This window comes from Sardina pilchardus, chromosome 3, assembly GCF_963854185.1.
Source record: "Sardina pilchardus chromosome 3, fSarPil1.1, whole genome shotgun sequence".
NCBI classification, from domain to species: Eukaryota; Metazoa; Chordata; class Actinopteri; order Clupeiformes; family Clupeidae; genus Sardina; species Sardina pilchardus.
Genome location: NC_084996.1, coordinates 35,290,113 through 35,305,327, shown reverse-complemented (window position 1 = coordinate 35,305,327; position 15,215 = coordinate 35,290,113). Strand labels below are relative to the sequence as shown.

General features: G+C 46.5%; 2 protein-coding genes across 3 annotated transcripts in view; one reads left to right on the top strand and one right to left on the bottom strand.

Moving 5' to 3' along the window:
- Positions 1–572: 572 nt before the first annotated feature.
- Positions 573–6,255, top strand: tmem98 (transmembrane protein 98). The gene is made up of 7 exons (XM_062533060.1): positions 573–677; positions 3,273–3,493; positions 3,725–3,856; positions 4,024–4,057; positions 4,158–4,273; positions 4,471–4,530; positions 4,692–6,255. Exons 2-7 carry the CDS (start codon positions 3,363–3,365, stop codon positions 4,879–4,881), a joined length of 663 nt encoding a protein of 220 aa, XP_062389044.1. The 5' UTR covers positions 573–677; positions 3,273–3,362; the 3' UTR covers positions 4,882–6,255.
- Positions 6,256–6,388: 133 nt separating this feature from the next.
- Positions 6,389–15,215, bottom strand: part of svilc (supervillin c) — a 20,202-nt gene continuing 11,375 nt past the window's right edge. For both annotated transcript variants that reach the window (XM_062533059.1, XM_062533058.1), the window contains 14 exons: positions 14,924–15,060; positions 14,309–14,456; positions 13,975–14,120; positions 13,568–13,743; positions 12,983–13,130; positions 12,390–12,687; positions 11,893–12,126; positions 10,416–10,623; positions 10,003–10,136; positions 9,722–9,877; positions 9,186–9,314; positions 8,903–9,009; positions 7,891–8,046; positions 6,389–7,237 (listed from right to left, as the gene is read on the bottom strand). In XM_062533059.1, coding sequence (XP_062389043.1) covers positions 7,151–7,237; positions 7,891–8,046; positions 8,903–9,009; positions 9,186–9,314; positions 9,722–9,877; positions 10,003–10,136; positions 10,416–10,623; positions 11,893–12,126; positions 12,390–12,687; positions 12,983–13,130; positions 13,568–13,743; positions 13,975–14,120; positions 14,309–14,456; positions 14,924–15,060 — 2,264 coding nt within the window. In that variant the 3' untranslated portion in view covers positions 6,389–7,150. The remainder of the gene's footprint in view (positions 7,238–7,890; positions 8,047–8,902; positions 9,010–9,185; positions 9,315–9,721; positions 9,878–10,002; positions 10,137–10,415; positions 10,624–11,892; positions 12,127–12,389; positions 12,688–12,982; positions 13,131–13,567; positions 13,744–13,974; positions 14,121–14,308; positions 14,457–14,923; positions 15,061–15,215) is intronic.

Here is a 15,215-nt window from a genome sequence, read left to right as displayed (position 1 = left end):
GATTAAATGTGACTTCCATTTTATCATTCATCATTTGGACCTTCATTTAAAGTCCCTGTCATTTGACGACAGAATCACAGATATGCAGTGTTACATTGTTAAATCTTTTGGAAAACACTTAATGCATCCGAATGAATGAATGATTAATATGAGTATTTTTATGACTGTAAATACCCGAAATTTCAAAACGGTCGACGACTTTTTGACCTGAACACAACAGAGGACTAAGGTAGACACTGCCACCTGGTGGGCCATATGGCTCCGAGTACTCACCAATGCGCAGAGAAGTTGCAAGAAATGTACAAGAGATCTGACATTCATTTCAAGAAACGCATATGGATGAACATTTCTCTCAACATCGTTTCGACTTTATCTGTATGTGATAGTATATGGTGTTTCTGAGATAACTACTGGCGAATTCAGGAACTAATAGGCCCATCCCCGATAGCTTGAGCCATGGCATTTTTTAGTGCGCGCCATATAGGCTTGCTTCTGTTGGACGTGAGCGCGCGTGACATGCGAAAGTTTTCAGGTTCAACTTCAGAATGACCTGGCAGTGCACGCTCCAGCCTCTGCGCGCTCCCTGGCTGGGGAGGTCCGTGCCATCTCCGCATGCCACCGGGAATAGGTGCTTTGTTTCGGCAGGCAAACCACAGGAAAAAGGACTAAATGTATCGGTGAGTTTATTAAACTTTCCTAATTGATGTTGCGTCTCAATTTTTGCCTAGATAGTTGATACAATTAAAAAAAATAAAAATAAAATAAAGTTGTGGTTGAAGTAAGGAATAGCCCGTTGCAATTTAGTGTTCAAGCTATAGACTAAAGATACAACTGATACAAAGATACAAGTGTAATACAAAGCCTGGGCTAGGCCACTACGTCGATTAGCAGGTAAGCTTTTTTGCGGAACTATAAGCTTATTTCTAATAAGGGTCAAGTCTTTTTATTCTTTATAGTTAAGGCAGAATGATTGGTTGTTTTTAATCAACAATAAGTGGCTATGCCTTCTATGAAACAAATAAATATTTTTTTTTGTATGTGGTAGCCTACATTTTCTGACTAATAGTTTGTATTATTACATTCTGACTGAGGACAAACTGAAGCCACAGAGCGCACACTAACATTTAACTCTTGCAGCCTGCTCAACAATAGTTGGAGCCCTCCAAGTGGAAGTCCATTTATCATTCGCTGTCTGACCATATATGGAGTTAGTGTTTTTCCGTGTTGATTCAATAGTCTATCTACTTTAAATAAACAAACAGAGATCTGTTATGATTATGGGGCCTTCTCATGTTTTTCTCCAGCGTTACTGAGTTTAGCGAGGGTAGAATTTAAGCAGAATGGCATGAAATAAATTGGCGATTGCCAATCCATAGAGTTTTTATATAACCTTGTCCAGTCACAACAATCTGCTTGGGCTAATGCTTCATTAAAAACTTCATTTTTGTCCTGCGACGAATTGCACTGGAAAGTTCACGAAACTGAGCGCGGGGAGAAAGCAAAGCACTGTATGACACGAACAGTGCACCTCGCGAATTAATCCGATTAGTGACTTACAGCATTCTCAAATAGCATTTTAGATAATCATCCAGATGAAAATACCACATTTTGAAATGCTTTAACTCTGTGTAACGCTGTGCACTGGAAGGACACTGCCAACTCTTATCATATTCTTTACTTCCCTTTCTTTCCCCTATTTCTTTTCTCACATTTCCAAGACATTTCCTCTTGATTTAAATTGATCATCGATGTTGGAAAAGTATTGTGTAGTTATATCATGTGAAAGTTAACCAATCCCCCAACTGATGCTCACACAAGCAGATGTGCACACATCTGTGTCCACAACACAGGTAGGCGACTGTAATCGTCCCCTCCTCCATTTAGCTCTTGTTTCTGGACTCCACGCCTCAGAGGGTGGCAAAGCTAACATGTGAAAGGGCACTCTAAGGAGGATCATATCAGCATGAAGTATTTGCTCTTTCTTGGCTACCAGATACAACCCACGGGATCTTTCGAGTCTACAGAATGAATTATAACCGGAGTCCCTTTTTTGTTAAGTGTGTTATGTGCTGTGGAAAACCTAATTCTACCAGGTTTTCAATGTGATGGGGGCAAATATGTCTTACATGCACACACGCACGCACGCACGCACGCACGCACGCACGCACGCACGCACGCACACACACACACACACACACTCACACACACACACACACACACACACACACACACACACACACACACACACACACACACACACACACACACACACACGCACACACACACACACACACACACACACATACACACGCACACACTCACTCACACACACCCCTCTGTTATTATGGGTGTCACTGTATTAATCATGGCCAGGTAATGTTTAACAGACTCCAAATAATGCAAACATTGAGTGACCCAGGAGTAATGAAAGCAATAGAGGGCTTGTCGATTCACACATTCTGAATACACACGAAAGATCCAAAGCTCATTTTCGCCTGTTGAAAATCAAATAGAAAATGTGTCCAATAGACCAGTGAACACAAACTGTGTGTGTGTGTGTGTGTGTGTGTGTGTGTGTGTGTGTGTGTGTGTGTGTGTGTGTGTGTGTGTGTGTGTGTGTGTGTGTGTGTAGGATGAAAGAGGGCTGTAGATAAGGAACTGGTATTTTTCTGCTGCCTATTGTCAACAAAGAACAAGTGGACTAGTTACAGATCAAATTGAAAATTGTTTAAACAGTCATGCAAGATTCAATGTTCCACTCCCCACATTTTCAACAGGATACATAAAAAATGTCCATATCTAAAAAAGAGAAGGAAGTATTTTAAATGTGCCACCATGTGTAATCAAGAGTGGGGCTGTTCATTCGCAGGCTAAGGTGAAGTCTTTGCAATGAAATGCATTAGTTCTGTTCTGTGTACTCTGGAGGTGTGACTAGGCATTTAAGCTTGATCGATTTCCAAATCACTGACCAGCTCTTCAAGCCCAATTGCTTTCCTCCCACACTCTCAGTTACTCTGCATCAAGTATAGACTGATAGGTCATTCCAGGACACTCAAGTTCCATAATGATCAAGGACATCAGATTTTTTGCTTATTTTTTCTGAAGCCAATGCATTTACTAGTGCTTGAGGGAATGGGCTAGCATCACTACAGGAAGAAACGGCCTGATAGCTGGAGATCACAGGCAAGGCGTATGTTGGCTAAAAAGCTACCTGAGGACTTCAGAACAATAGGTGTGTGAGTCATAATCCTTGTCCTTGCCCCTTTCTCCAGATGAACACTGCCTGGCTGACTCCAGATCCCCAACCAAGCCACTGATCAGAGGTTCAAAGGTCAGTTACCACGGGGACCTCGGGTGTTGGCATGGAGACGGTGGTGATTGTGGCCATCGGGGTGCTGGCGACCATCTTCCTGGCGTCGTTTGTGGCGCTCGTGATGGTTTGCCGTCATCGCTACTGTCACCCACCGGGTCTCCTGCACCACTTTGATTCCAAGTGAGTACACAGACACAGAGAGAGAGAGAGAGAGAGAGAGAGTCACTAATGGTGTGCTCACCAATACCAAACATCTTCAAAATGCTGTGTATAAAAATGGCATAAAACTCTAAGCAGATTGAGGTTCCATTGATCATATTTCAAGTCTGAGGGAAAATGTTGGGCAGTTTGAGCCTATAGCTTTTCACCTGAATATGTGCTATGTAAGATGAGATGTCCACCCACCCCCAGGCCCACGCTTGACTTGATCGGAGCGATGGAGACTCAGAGCGAGCCATCTGAGCTGGAGCTGGATGACGTGGTCATCACCAACCCCCACATCGAGGCCATCTTGGAGAACGAGGACTGGATTGAGGACGCCTCGTACGTTTCTGCCTGGTCACTCTCACTCATGTCCTGCCCACCTCAACCCCACACCAGCACAACAAAAATAGCCATTAGAGAAAGTTACACATCACTTTAACCAGTGCTACTCATTCAGTTTGTGTTTTCTCTCCAACTGACCTCTTCTTTCTTCTTCTGTCTGTCAGCGGTCTGGTGTCCCACTGCATCTCTATTCTGAAGGTAAGAGAGTGACTGAAGCAATGTTTCCTCTTATGTGGTTAGAACTCTGGAGATCAAAACAAATGGTTTCAAGTAGCCTAATATGTGGGCTTTGTTTCAGATATGTCACACTCTGACTGAGAAGCTGGTTGCTATGACAATGGGCTCTGGGGCAAAGGTCAAGGCTCCAGCCAGCCTCAGTGACATCATCACTGTTGCCAAACGCATCAGCCCCAGGTATGCTCAGGGCTAAATTAACAGTCACGCATTTCAACTAACCAAGAACACAAAGGGTTCAGAAATGATCTTTAAATGATCTGCATATCAAGGGAAAGCCTGGTAGGACAAAACATACTCAACCAACAATAGTCCTGTATATTCTGAAGAGTGCCTTCACAGGACTACATTACCCATCCTCCTTTGTGTCTGTGTAGGGTGGATGATGTGGTACGTTCCATGTACCCGCCTCTGGACCCAATTCTCTTGGATGCCAGGTAATGGATCACATACTTAATGCCCCAACAACAACAGTATGTAAACATTAAAAAGTATACACATACATCTACAGTATGTGCATGAAATACAGTGCTTTTTGTCACTTGTAATGGGATGAGTATCTGAATAATATATTTGTGTTCTAATTATGTCCTATCAGGGCCACCGCCCTACTACTGTCTGTGAGTCATCTGGTGCTGGTTACCCGAAACGCTTGTCACATGTCGGGCAGCATGGATTGGATCGACCAATCGCTGCACGCCGCAGAGGATCACATGGTCGTGTTGAGAGAGGCGGCGCTAGCGTCTGAGCCCGAGAGGAGTTTACCGGAGAGAGAGCAAGCCATCTGAGTTCACACACACATTCGCACGCATATGCACACACACACACACACACACAAACACATCAAAATTGTTGACTACGCTCACACACATGTGAAACAACACACACCTGTATATACACGTGACACTCTCACACAGGCCTCTTTTCACAGTAGCCATCCCCATAGCTTTTCCCATCTACAGTTAGCTGTAAGAAGAGTGGAACACTCCACCCTTCATTTCTGTAGTTGTCTCATGCCGTTTTCTCCTTATCTTTATTTCTTTCTCTGCCTGTTATCGCCATCATGTCTCAAGCCAGAGCTCTCATATCAGAACTCTTTTCTGATGAACTGGAACACATCATGTCTTATTGTAATTTGTTGGAAGCCACAGGAATGTCTTTCGAGTGAAGATGACTGTTGAAGGGCCTAATAATAATGAAGTTTTAGGGCTGAAAAAGTTCAACATGTTCAAAAACATAATCACAATGTATACTGTAAGATATTTAGTTGAACAGATCATAATTATGGCAGTTCTTTTGTGCATTTTAATCCTGTCCCTACAGAATTCTTCCACTTTTGGAGTTGTGCTCTGTGTCTTGTCAACAGATAATATTTTGTTATAATTGTATGATTATTGATAATACTTAATGTTATGATTTTATACCACATGTTTACATAGGCATCTATCTAAACGAGGAAATCCTGCAATTTTTTCACACGCACACACACACACACACACACACACACACACACACACACACACACACACACACACACACACACACACACACACACACACACACACACACACACACACACACACACACACACACACACACACACACACCTACCTTTACTTGTTTCTCCAGCAGTACTAGGTGGTCAGGGCTGTGCTGTGGAGCGCAGCGTCACATGAGGGCTTAAGGCTCCTGCTAATCTCATGGGAAAACACATAGCAGCCACTCAGCCACTGCTGTCCACCTCACACCAGCACACACTCACTGCCTTCAGCTCCCTCCATTAAGCAACACAGGCACAGCCTCACCCACTCAGCTGCACCTAACACCCCAGAAGAGTACACTTGCCAGCTTTATCTGAGAAAACTCTTATCCACCACCCCCCCACCACGAGACAAACTCTGTCTCACACACACACGCACACACACACACACACACACACACACACACACGTGTACATATACAACATACCTACACAAACGTATTTGAAAATACTTTTTAGGCTTTTGAAGTGAGTCAAACTCACTGCAAATGTACACTCTTAAAATGAATGTGTTGTCCCTACCTGGGCACAGATATATGTTAAAAACAATGGAAGTTGTGTTGTTTTCAACACATTCATTTTAAGAGTGTAGAAATGAAAAACAGTTCACTCTCTCACCCCCCCCCCCCCCCCCCACAGAACATTTTGTCAGAAAATGTAGTCCTGGATTCAGCTTTCATCAACAGCACAGGTGTTTCAGTAGAAGCATAGAGGCTCTAAAAGAGTGATTGAGGAAAAACAGCATAGACGGGGACTTTCCTTACCGTATTTATTAGATTGATCTTCCTTGCTTTGTTTTTATATGCATTCTCTTTCTCTCATAAAATATCTACAGAGATTGTGACTGACTCTTACATTGTTTTTCTGTTCTTTCTCTCTCTCTTCCATCTCTTTGATCTTATTTGTACAGGTAAATTAAAATTTCATAGGAAAAAAACACAATGCTCTGATGTTACATCATTCAGTTTGTCGTCCATGTTGTTTCATTAACTTAAAACACATTTGATGAAATCTGCAGCTAAGTTCAGTATTAAAACCACACATCATTCTCATGACACCTCCTCTGTTCTGGCCAGAGGTAAAGCTCGCTCGCGTTAGGCAGGGGGATTGGGCATGCTGTACAGTGCATGGAGTTGTCCCTTGTGCTTGCACTGAATGTGTACTATACACTACAAGGAAATCAAATTCAAATAAGAACATTTGGCCAATCCCTGTGAGTAGGGTTTAAGGCTCTATAATGACCAATTTCATAGGACACACACACACACGCACACACACACACACACACGCACGCACGCACACATACCCATACACAAGCACACACTTTTAAACAGGCAACTAGAGGGGGAGACAATGTACATGTGTGTGTGCAAAGAGGGGCCACTTAACAAGAATACTTTTTTTCCACAAAAATAGAAAATACAAAAAGTTTTCTTTTTAAAAGATAGCTTTTTGCTGACAGAAAATAAAATCTACTCTATATGTTATATAAAAAACAGTGTGCTGAAAGGTGAATATCAATACAGTCCTTTAGTTTTCTTCAGGTTGATCTGCTGCCAATCTGGAAGTGCAGCATATTCCTCCCTCCTCATGCCCAGAGCCATCTACAACATTATTGGATAAAAGAATACAAACGTGTTTATTAGCCTACACATAATGACAGTATGACAAAGTGAACACATGTATTAACAATGTCTGTGGCCAGCGCTGGAACAAAAGCTCTCTGGATGACCAGGTAATCCGTGCCAGTTCTTTTTCAATGCATAAATCCAGATTATGCGGAGCAACAATACTGGCAACACAAATCATACTCATAGCATGTCCAGCCACTGTTACTGGCGTCATCTTGGTACAACACGTCAGTATAATTGATGCATTACAGGTGGGATTAGTGATGCTGCAGAGAGACTCTTTAGTGCTGCATGGATATGTGGGTAGTGTACACACTCCTTCTGATCGGCCGCAATAGTGTTGTGTGTGCTGTGTGCGTATACATTATTTGCTGTCAGCCCCAGGGTGTTTCTGCAGCATGTCAACAGATTAGACCACTAGCGGATTGCACTGAGATGTTGTTGTGAATGTGACAGAATGTGTGTTGACTTAGAATCGCTTATTGTTCTTTATTGCCTAGACTCCCCTGGGTAATAACTGGGAGAACCTGCGGTCTCTGTGAGCTGAAGGGACTGTAGGTTGTACCAATCAGGGCCAGTGGCCCGCTGCGCTCTCCCTGTGAGGAGGTACAGTAGCACACACTTGCCTGCAGGTCGTGGTCAGACAGGTAGGCCTCCAGGTGCAGCGCGTCCGCCCCGTCCGGGAGGGGCCGCCTCAGGAGCTGCTCCAGAGGGAAGCGCGGCGCGCTGAGAGCGTCCAGGGCATCCTGCACCAGGGTCAGCTTCTTACGCGGAGCCTCCCCCTGCAGGCACCCAGCACAAACAGGGTGAACACCAGGAGACACACAATCTTAAGTGTGTGTGTGTGTGTGTGTGTGTGTGTGTGTATGTGTGTGAGAGAGAGTATGTTCCTCTAGCTCATCTATCAAGAAACTACCAACGTCAACGCATTGGCATAAAGTGAGTGTCCATAATGAAATGAAGCTGAAGTATAAAATGAAGTCAACACCATCCAATTATCCAAAACGAACCCATCGATAATACATTCACATCCATGCCTACAGTATATCACACCTACATAAGCTATGAGTGGGTTGTGATTGAGACCTGGCACTGACACATGAAAGAGTGGGGTTGGAGATGGGGGGTGGTGGAGAATGGAGGGGGCTGAGGCCTGACCTGGGCTGGTGTCCTGGGGCTAGGACTGACCTGGGCTGGTGTCCTGGGGCTAGGACTGACCTGGGCTGGTGTCCTGGGTCTAAGACTGACCTGGGGGGGTGTCCTGGGGCTAGGACTGACCTGGGCTGGTGTCTTGGGTCTAAGACTGACCTGGGCTGGTGTCCTGGGTCTAAGACTGACCTGGGCTGGTGTCCTGGGTCTAAGACTGACCTGGGCTGGTGTCCTGGGGCTAGGACTGACCTGGGCTGGTGTCCTGGGTCTAAGACTGACCTGGGCTGGTGTCCTGGGTCTAAGACTGACCTGGGCTGGTGTCCTGGGTCTAAGACTGACCTGGGCTGGTGTCCTGGGGCTAGGACTGACCTGGGCTGGTGTCCTGGGTCTAAGACTGACCTGGGCTGGTGTCCTGGGTCTAAGACTGACCTGGGCTGGTGTCCTGGGTCTAAGACTGACCTGGGCTGGTGTCCTGGGGCTAAGACTGACCTGGGCTGGTGTCCTGGGGCTCCACTCGGGGAAGACGTTGGTGAAGGTGAGCGGCTCAGCACCGTCCTCTATCAGATAGGCCAGCGGGGGGCGCCGTGGGTTACGCTCTGGAGCACAGAAGCAGACATACAGATTACTTACACGGTCATACACCACACACACACACACACACACACACACACACACACACACACACACACACACACACACACACACACACACACACACACACATACACACACACACACACACACACACACACACACACACATACACCACTGACCTCTGCAGTACTGGAGGGTGGTCTCCAGGGCGCACTTCCTCTCTTTGGCCCAGTGGGGGCGCTGTCCGTGTGCTGGCTCACTGCTCTGCCACAGGTACACCTCCAGACAGTTGTCCAGCAGGAAGAGAGCTGGACACACACAGAGAAGAGGAGAGGGAGACCTGCACTTGGTGTCCGTTCATTTGTGTACAACTGCAAACGGCATCGATAACATTCTGGCTTTTGCCATTAAAACATTACCTATACAACCAATGGTGTGTGACACAGCAAACCCAAATATTAATTTTGATACTGAATTTAAAAATGAAATAAATGTGAGTGAATTTGCCTGAATAGGATTGAAATCAATATGACTCATCAAAATGAGATAAGAGGCTACTGATTTATATAATCATCAAGCTCTGTTATGTGACCGAGTGTGTGTTCATGTTCATGTATGTGTGTGTGTGTGTGTGTGTGTGTGTGTGTGTGTGTGTGTGTGTGTGTGTGTGTGTGTGTGTGTGAGTGTGTGTAAGTATTATACTATTGCCATTTACCTGGTTGTGACACAGAATACAAGCTGTCCTGCAGAAAAGGCATTGGCATGACAACACCGGTCATCCTGGCGGGATTCAGGATCTCCACGGCATTGAAGTCCCCTGACTGAGCGCTCATATGGAACAGGCGGGGGGTGAAGGTATACTTCCCAGGGTCTGCAATCAAATAGCATACAATAACTGTTCGTTCATGCGAAGGTATTCACATTGTACATGAGTGTATTTGTGTGTGTAGGGGGAATTTACTGTATATACTGTATGTGTGTGTGTATATGAAACACCTTGTAACATGCAGTCATAGGCCTTTCGGTCCTGCTGCCCAATGGCAGCCCAGAACTCTGTGGGCTCCGCCCCTTCCTCCACCTCATGAACTCTGAGACTGGTATCAGGACTCAGACCCAGCTCAGGAGGACACCTTAGACACACACACACATACAAAACACACACATACACACACGTACACACACACATAGACACAGACATATACAAAACACACACATATGCGCACACACACACGCACACACAAACACACATACGTGCATGCACAGACATACAAAACACACACATACACGCACACAGACACAGACACACATACACACTCGGTATAAGTCTTACATAACACAATAACACAATTAAATTTACTTAAGACTTCCAAAGCATAGGCTCAAACATTATGTGTAGGTGTTGCTCTTACGTTTCTAGAAGCTTCTCTACGGTGTGCCTGGCCACCTGCCGGGTGCTGGGCTGGAGCTTGCAGCCGTTCCACAGGTAGAGCGCCCCCTGCTGGATGCTGAGCAGCAGCAGTGAGCCGCGCGAGCGCAGACTGGAGCAGCAGCACTCCACCTCACAGAGAGACGCCTCCATCGGCATGGCCCCCTTCACACAGAACAGACGCCAGCCAGCTACAGCACACACACACACACACACACACACACACATGAATGAATGAATGAAATCACACCTTTCCAGATCATTGGTTTTATGCCTAGGGAGCACATATTGATGAACAAAATGATCAGTTTTTTAAATTACATCTGAACCGGTATTCTGTAGACACTTTGAATCTGTCATCTAAGACGATCTGTGAACGTGTCATCAAAATAAATGCAACCAACAAGCAATATTTCATACGCACTATGCCATGAAACAAGATGACAGAGCAACATGTGTGCGAACACACACTCACACACACACTGTCACGACCCTGTCAGACCTGCACATGGTATTATTTCTATGCTGTTGTGTCCTTCTTCCAGCAGGGGGCGGTAGAGATGCCGGTGCGCACAGGTGTGCGTTGTTTGGGCCTGATGTGGGCCAGAGAATAAAATGGCCGCTCTGAAGATGCGGGCAGACTCCCGAAGTGCCTCTCATTTAGAGTTTATACGTCCTCCCTCGCTCCTCGGGCCTCGATCCTCACTAATGTACATAAAGAATGATGGGGCGGCAACAATGATAGTCTATCCCCTTCGTCTATCTTTCTTTATGTAGATCAGTGAGGATCGAGGCCCGAGGAGCGAGGGAGGACGTATAAACTCTAAATGAGAGGCACCCCCTCTCCTCTCGACCGTCAGTTTGTTTATGTTGACACATTGTACTCATACCCCTAGACACTAGTATGCACTACAGTTTACTTTTTAGCTACATTATACTGACTTTTCTACAGTATAATTAGCCTGATTACCATCGACTTTCAAAGGCTCTGCGAGACTTTAGTCTGACCAACAGCCTGTGCTATCACGGTTTCTTGCCAGCGCTGGTTGACCCGCCTCCTTTAAGTGCCTCGGTTTGCTACTGGTAGATGTCAGAAAGCGGATTGCCGAGTTTAAACCAATAACAACACTCTTTCCGCTGCCTTGAACACGCCTCTACCCAGAGCCGTTGGAGCTGCTCAAAGTTGATTGGTTCTCGACCAAAGGGGGCAGTTCCGCAGATTTCGGGAACTCAGAAATCCTTCTCAATGAGCAGTTGACCAGACCAGCAGCAAAAGCCTGACGGCGTTGCGTCACTGGGAGGGCGTGCCAGGCTACAGTATAATTACTGTACTTAATAAATATGATTTATTGTTACTTTTGCGTGGAAAAAAAAGCCAGCGTGTGTGACCACACACACACACACACACACACACACACACACATACACACGTACACACACATATAGACACAGACACACACCTGTGTTATCGACCCTATCTTCCCTCCTGCCTCTGTGGTGGACCATGCCGCCCTGGAACAGCTGCAGGAAACAGGGAGGTTCCTCCCCCTGAGCCACCAGCACCTCAGCTCCACAGTGATTGGCCAGGGCAGGCGGCAGCTCCCGCCCATAGTGGTGTGAGTGGCGGCCATGCCAGAGGAAGAGGGCCGAGCAGTCCTGACCCACGCCGTCACCAGTGGCCACTACTTGGTCAACTTTAAACAGAGTCCAGTAACATAAACACATAATCACATAAATATCCAGCAGAATATAGTCAAGCTTGAGCAAGCACATAGTCCAATCCAAGTTATGATTGAAATATATCACTAATATTCTTAAATCAATCTAGGTAAAAACTGTTTTGTGTACTATTGTAAATATCATAATAAGACATATGGAATATGGGCATGCATCCTGTACATCTACCTACATACACATACACAGACACTATACAGTCCATACTATCACACACACCCACCCAGAGCGGTGAGGCGGTAGCTCCAGTGGACGGCGTATGTCTCTGCCTCATGGAACTGTCCAGCACTCTCCGGAGGCACCGGACTCTCCCCGCGCTCGCCAATGTGCCAGGCGTCCACGGCAACCGTGCTCAGCTCCGCCTGCCGCCCGTCCCTCAGCGTGACCAGGTCCCGCCCCCTCTGCACGTCCACACCGTCCAGGAGCAGGGAGCCGGACGCTGGCGCATCCTCGCCCGCCAGCAGGGCCTTGGCATCGCATGACCAGCCGTCCGCGGGCAGAGGGCTCACTGGCAAAGCACTCTGAGTAAAGAGATGGGTAGGGGAGGTTAGGGGCTCCACCAATCACGCCTCATTCATAATCCCTCCAACACTTCCTATCTTCAAAATGCCTTGTCCTCTCTATTCCAATTACAGTACACACTAAATCAGAACAGCCATACTGTGCACAAGAACAGTGCATATATAAGAACTGGGCCAAGTCTGAGTGGGTAACCCCACTCTTGAAGAGCTTATCACGGTGTCCCATTGTCAAATATACAGTACATCACGACTACTACATCTAGTCTGGGTGTGGGACACTGGTGTCTCTCATCACCTGTGAGGTGTGCACAGTGGGGGCACTGATGTCCTCTCTGCTGGAGCTTGTGCCGGGCCAGTCAACAAACTTCTGCCTGAACAGCACCGTCTCTGTCCCCTCAAACAGACGACCCAGAAGGGCCCAGGTAGGGCGCCCAACACCCAGCCTGAACAAAAATGCAAAAACATGACATTACAAAGCATGGCATGACATGGTAGTCTCTGATGGTCCCCCATACTGGCTTAAATAAATAAACATGTAGAAAAAACAAAAAGTCCTCCGCGCTCCTGAAATCACCATCTGGTGCGTCACGGGAGTGGACAAACTGTAGTAAAGAAAAAGGGGTTCACCGGAGCAACTCAGATGTGAAGGTTTTTTTACATTTCATTTAAGGTGCTAACATTGTGGGACTAACGTTTCGACGTTACGTAACTTGCTCCAGTGAACCCCTTTTTCTTCATAAATAAACATGTATTTGAAGGACTCCTGCAACTACTGTGAGATGAATGAATGAGTGAGTGAAGAATTTACTGTAGTGTGTGTGTGTGTGTGTGTGTGTGTGTGTGTGTGTGATTGTATTTGCATATTATTAAAAGAACTCACCTGGGTATATGTGCATTAATAGCTGAAGGGTCCAAGGGATTGATCCTGCAGTTCCTGTAGTCATACGTTCCGATCCACACCTGCTGAGCCAACTGCAGCGCCACCTTGCGGTCACCTGGGGTAGCGTCTTTCCCATGCCACAGGTAGACCTCACTCCCAAAGTCAAACAGCAGAGTCTGGGAGAGCAGCAAGAGCAGGCCTTACACATGGTGTGAACATAGAAACGCTCTGAATCTGTATCTGGTATAGAATGTATGAGCAATATAGGTTACGTAGTCTCAACAGCACCACAGCACCACGGTTGTCCACCAGGGGGCAGTACAGAGAGAAGTGGTTCTACTCTAGTGTGTGTGTGTGTGTGTGTGTGTGTGTGTGTGTGTGTGTGTGTTAGGTAGGGGTGTGTGTACCTGAGTGGAGCCCAGTAGGCCGACGTGAGAGGCCGTGGCCCAGCCTTGCTCGTGAGGCACTAGCCGGTCCTCTGCCAGCTGGTACACACAGTTGGACTCCACCAGCACGCTCTCAAACAGCTCATCCTCCTCAGGGCCACCCGCACCTGCACTCAGGGAGGGAGACGCTGGTTAACACACACACATACACACACACACACACACACACACACACACACACACACACACGTGGCAGATACACGTGTACACGCAGATGATCACAAAGACACACACTGGACACTAGCTCTTTAATCAACAGGACAAATGTTGCCCTGTAGACTACAGACACACTCACCCATGTACTCTGCTCTTCCACCTAGAAGGTTCCAGAACTCCATCGCTTGAGAACTCTCACTGTTCACTCCCTCATCAATGTGGATGACCTGAGTTGCTTGGCAACCCAGGTCCCGCTGGCTCTGGATAATGAAGGCCATCTCAGAGGCCTGTAGCATTACAAATGAAATTGATTAGGTAATACATACACCAAACACATTAGCAGTAAACACTGCCATCACACACTGATTTTGCACCCGCAAACACCAGCTAATATGAGCAATTCACATGTGCTATAACCATCAGTAACAACCATTTGCCGCTACTATTGCTAACGGTAACATTAGGCGTCACATTAAAGATCACATTAATCTGACTACGCAATGCATAAAATATACAGCTTCATTATGTACAGCTTCAGCCTATGTAAAATTGAGATGTTTAGGTGGGAAAGCTCCTTCCCAAGAGGTTCTGTGCTGCTTTATCCAGAGAGTGAGAGAGAGAGATAGAGAGAGAGAGAGACAGAGAGAAAGAGAGAGAGAGAGAGAGAGAGAGAGAGAGAGAGAGAGAGAGAGAGAGAGAGAGAGAGAGAGAGAGAGAGAGAGAGAGAGAGAGAGGGGCACTCTGTGGCGCTGACCTTTGCCTTCTCGGCAGCGTTGGCTGCCCGGCCGCTCCATGTGAAGCAGTGCTGCGGCGTCACCAGCAGGAAGCAGTCTCCGCTATTCAGAGAGCGAGACGTCGGCTCCACCACAAGCACCTGCACCTGCCGCCAGCCTGCAGCAACACACAGACAACCGGTCACCAAACTACAACTCCCAGAATCCTCCAGAAGAAATGAGCCCAACTCTTATCTGTTTTGAAACTATAACATGTTTAGAACTTTCCTTAATATTCAAAGCCTTATGAAAGAAAAGCAATTAAGACAAAGG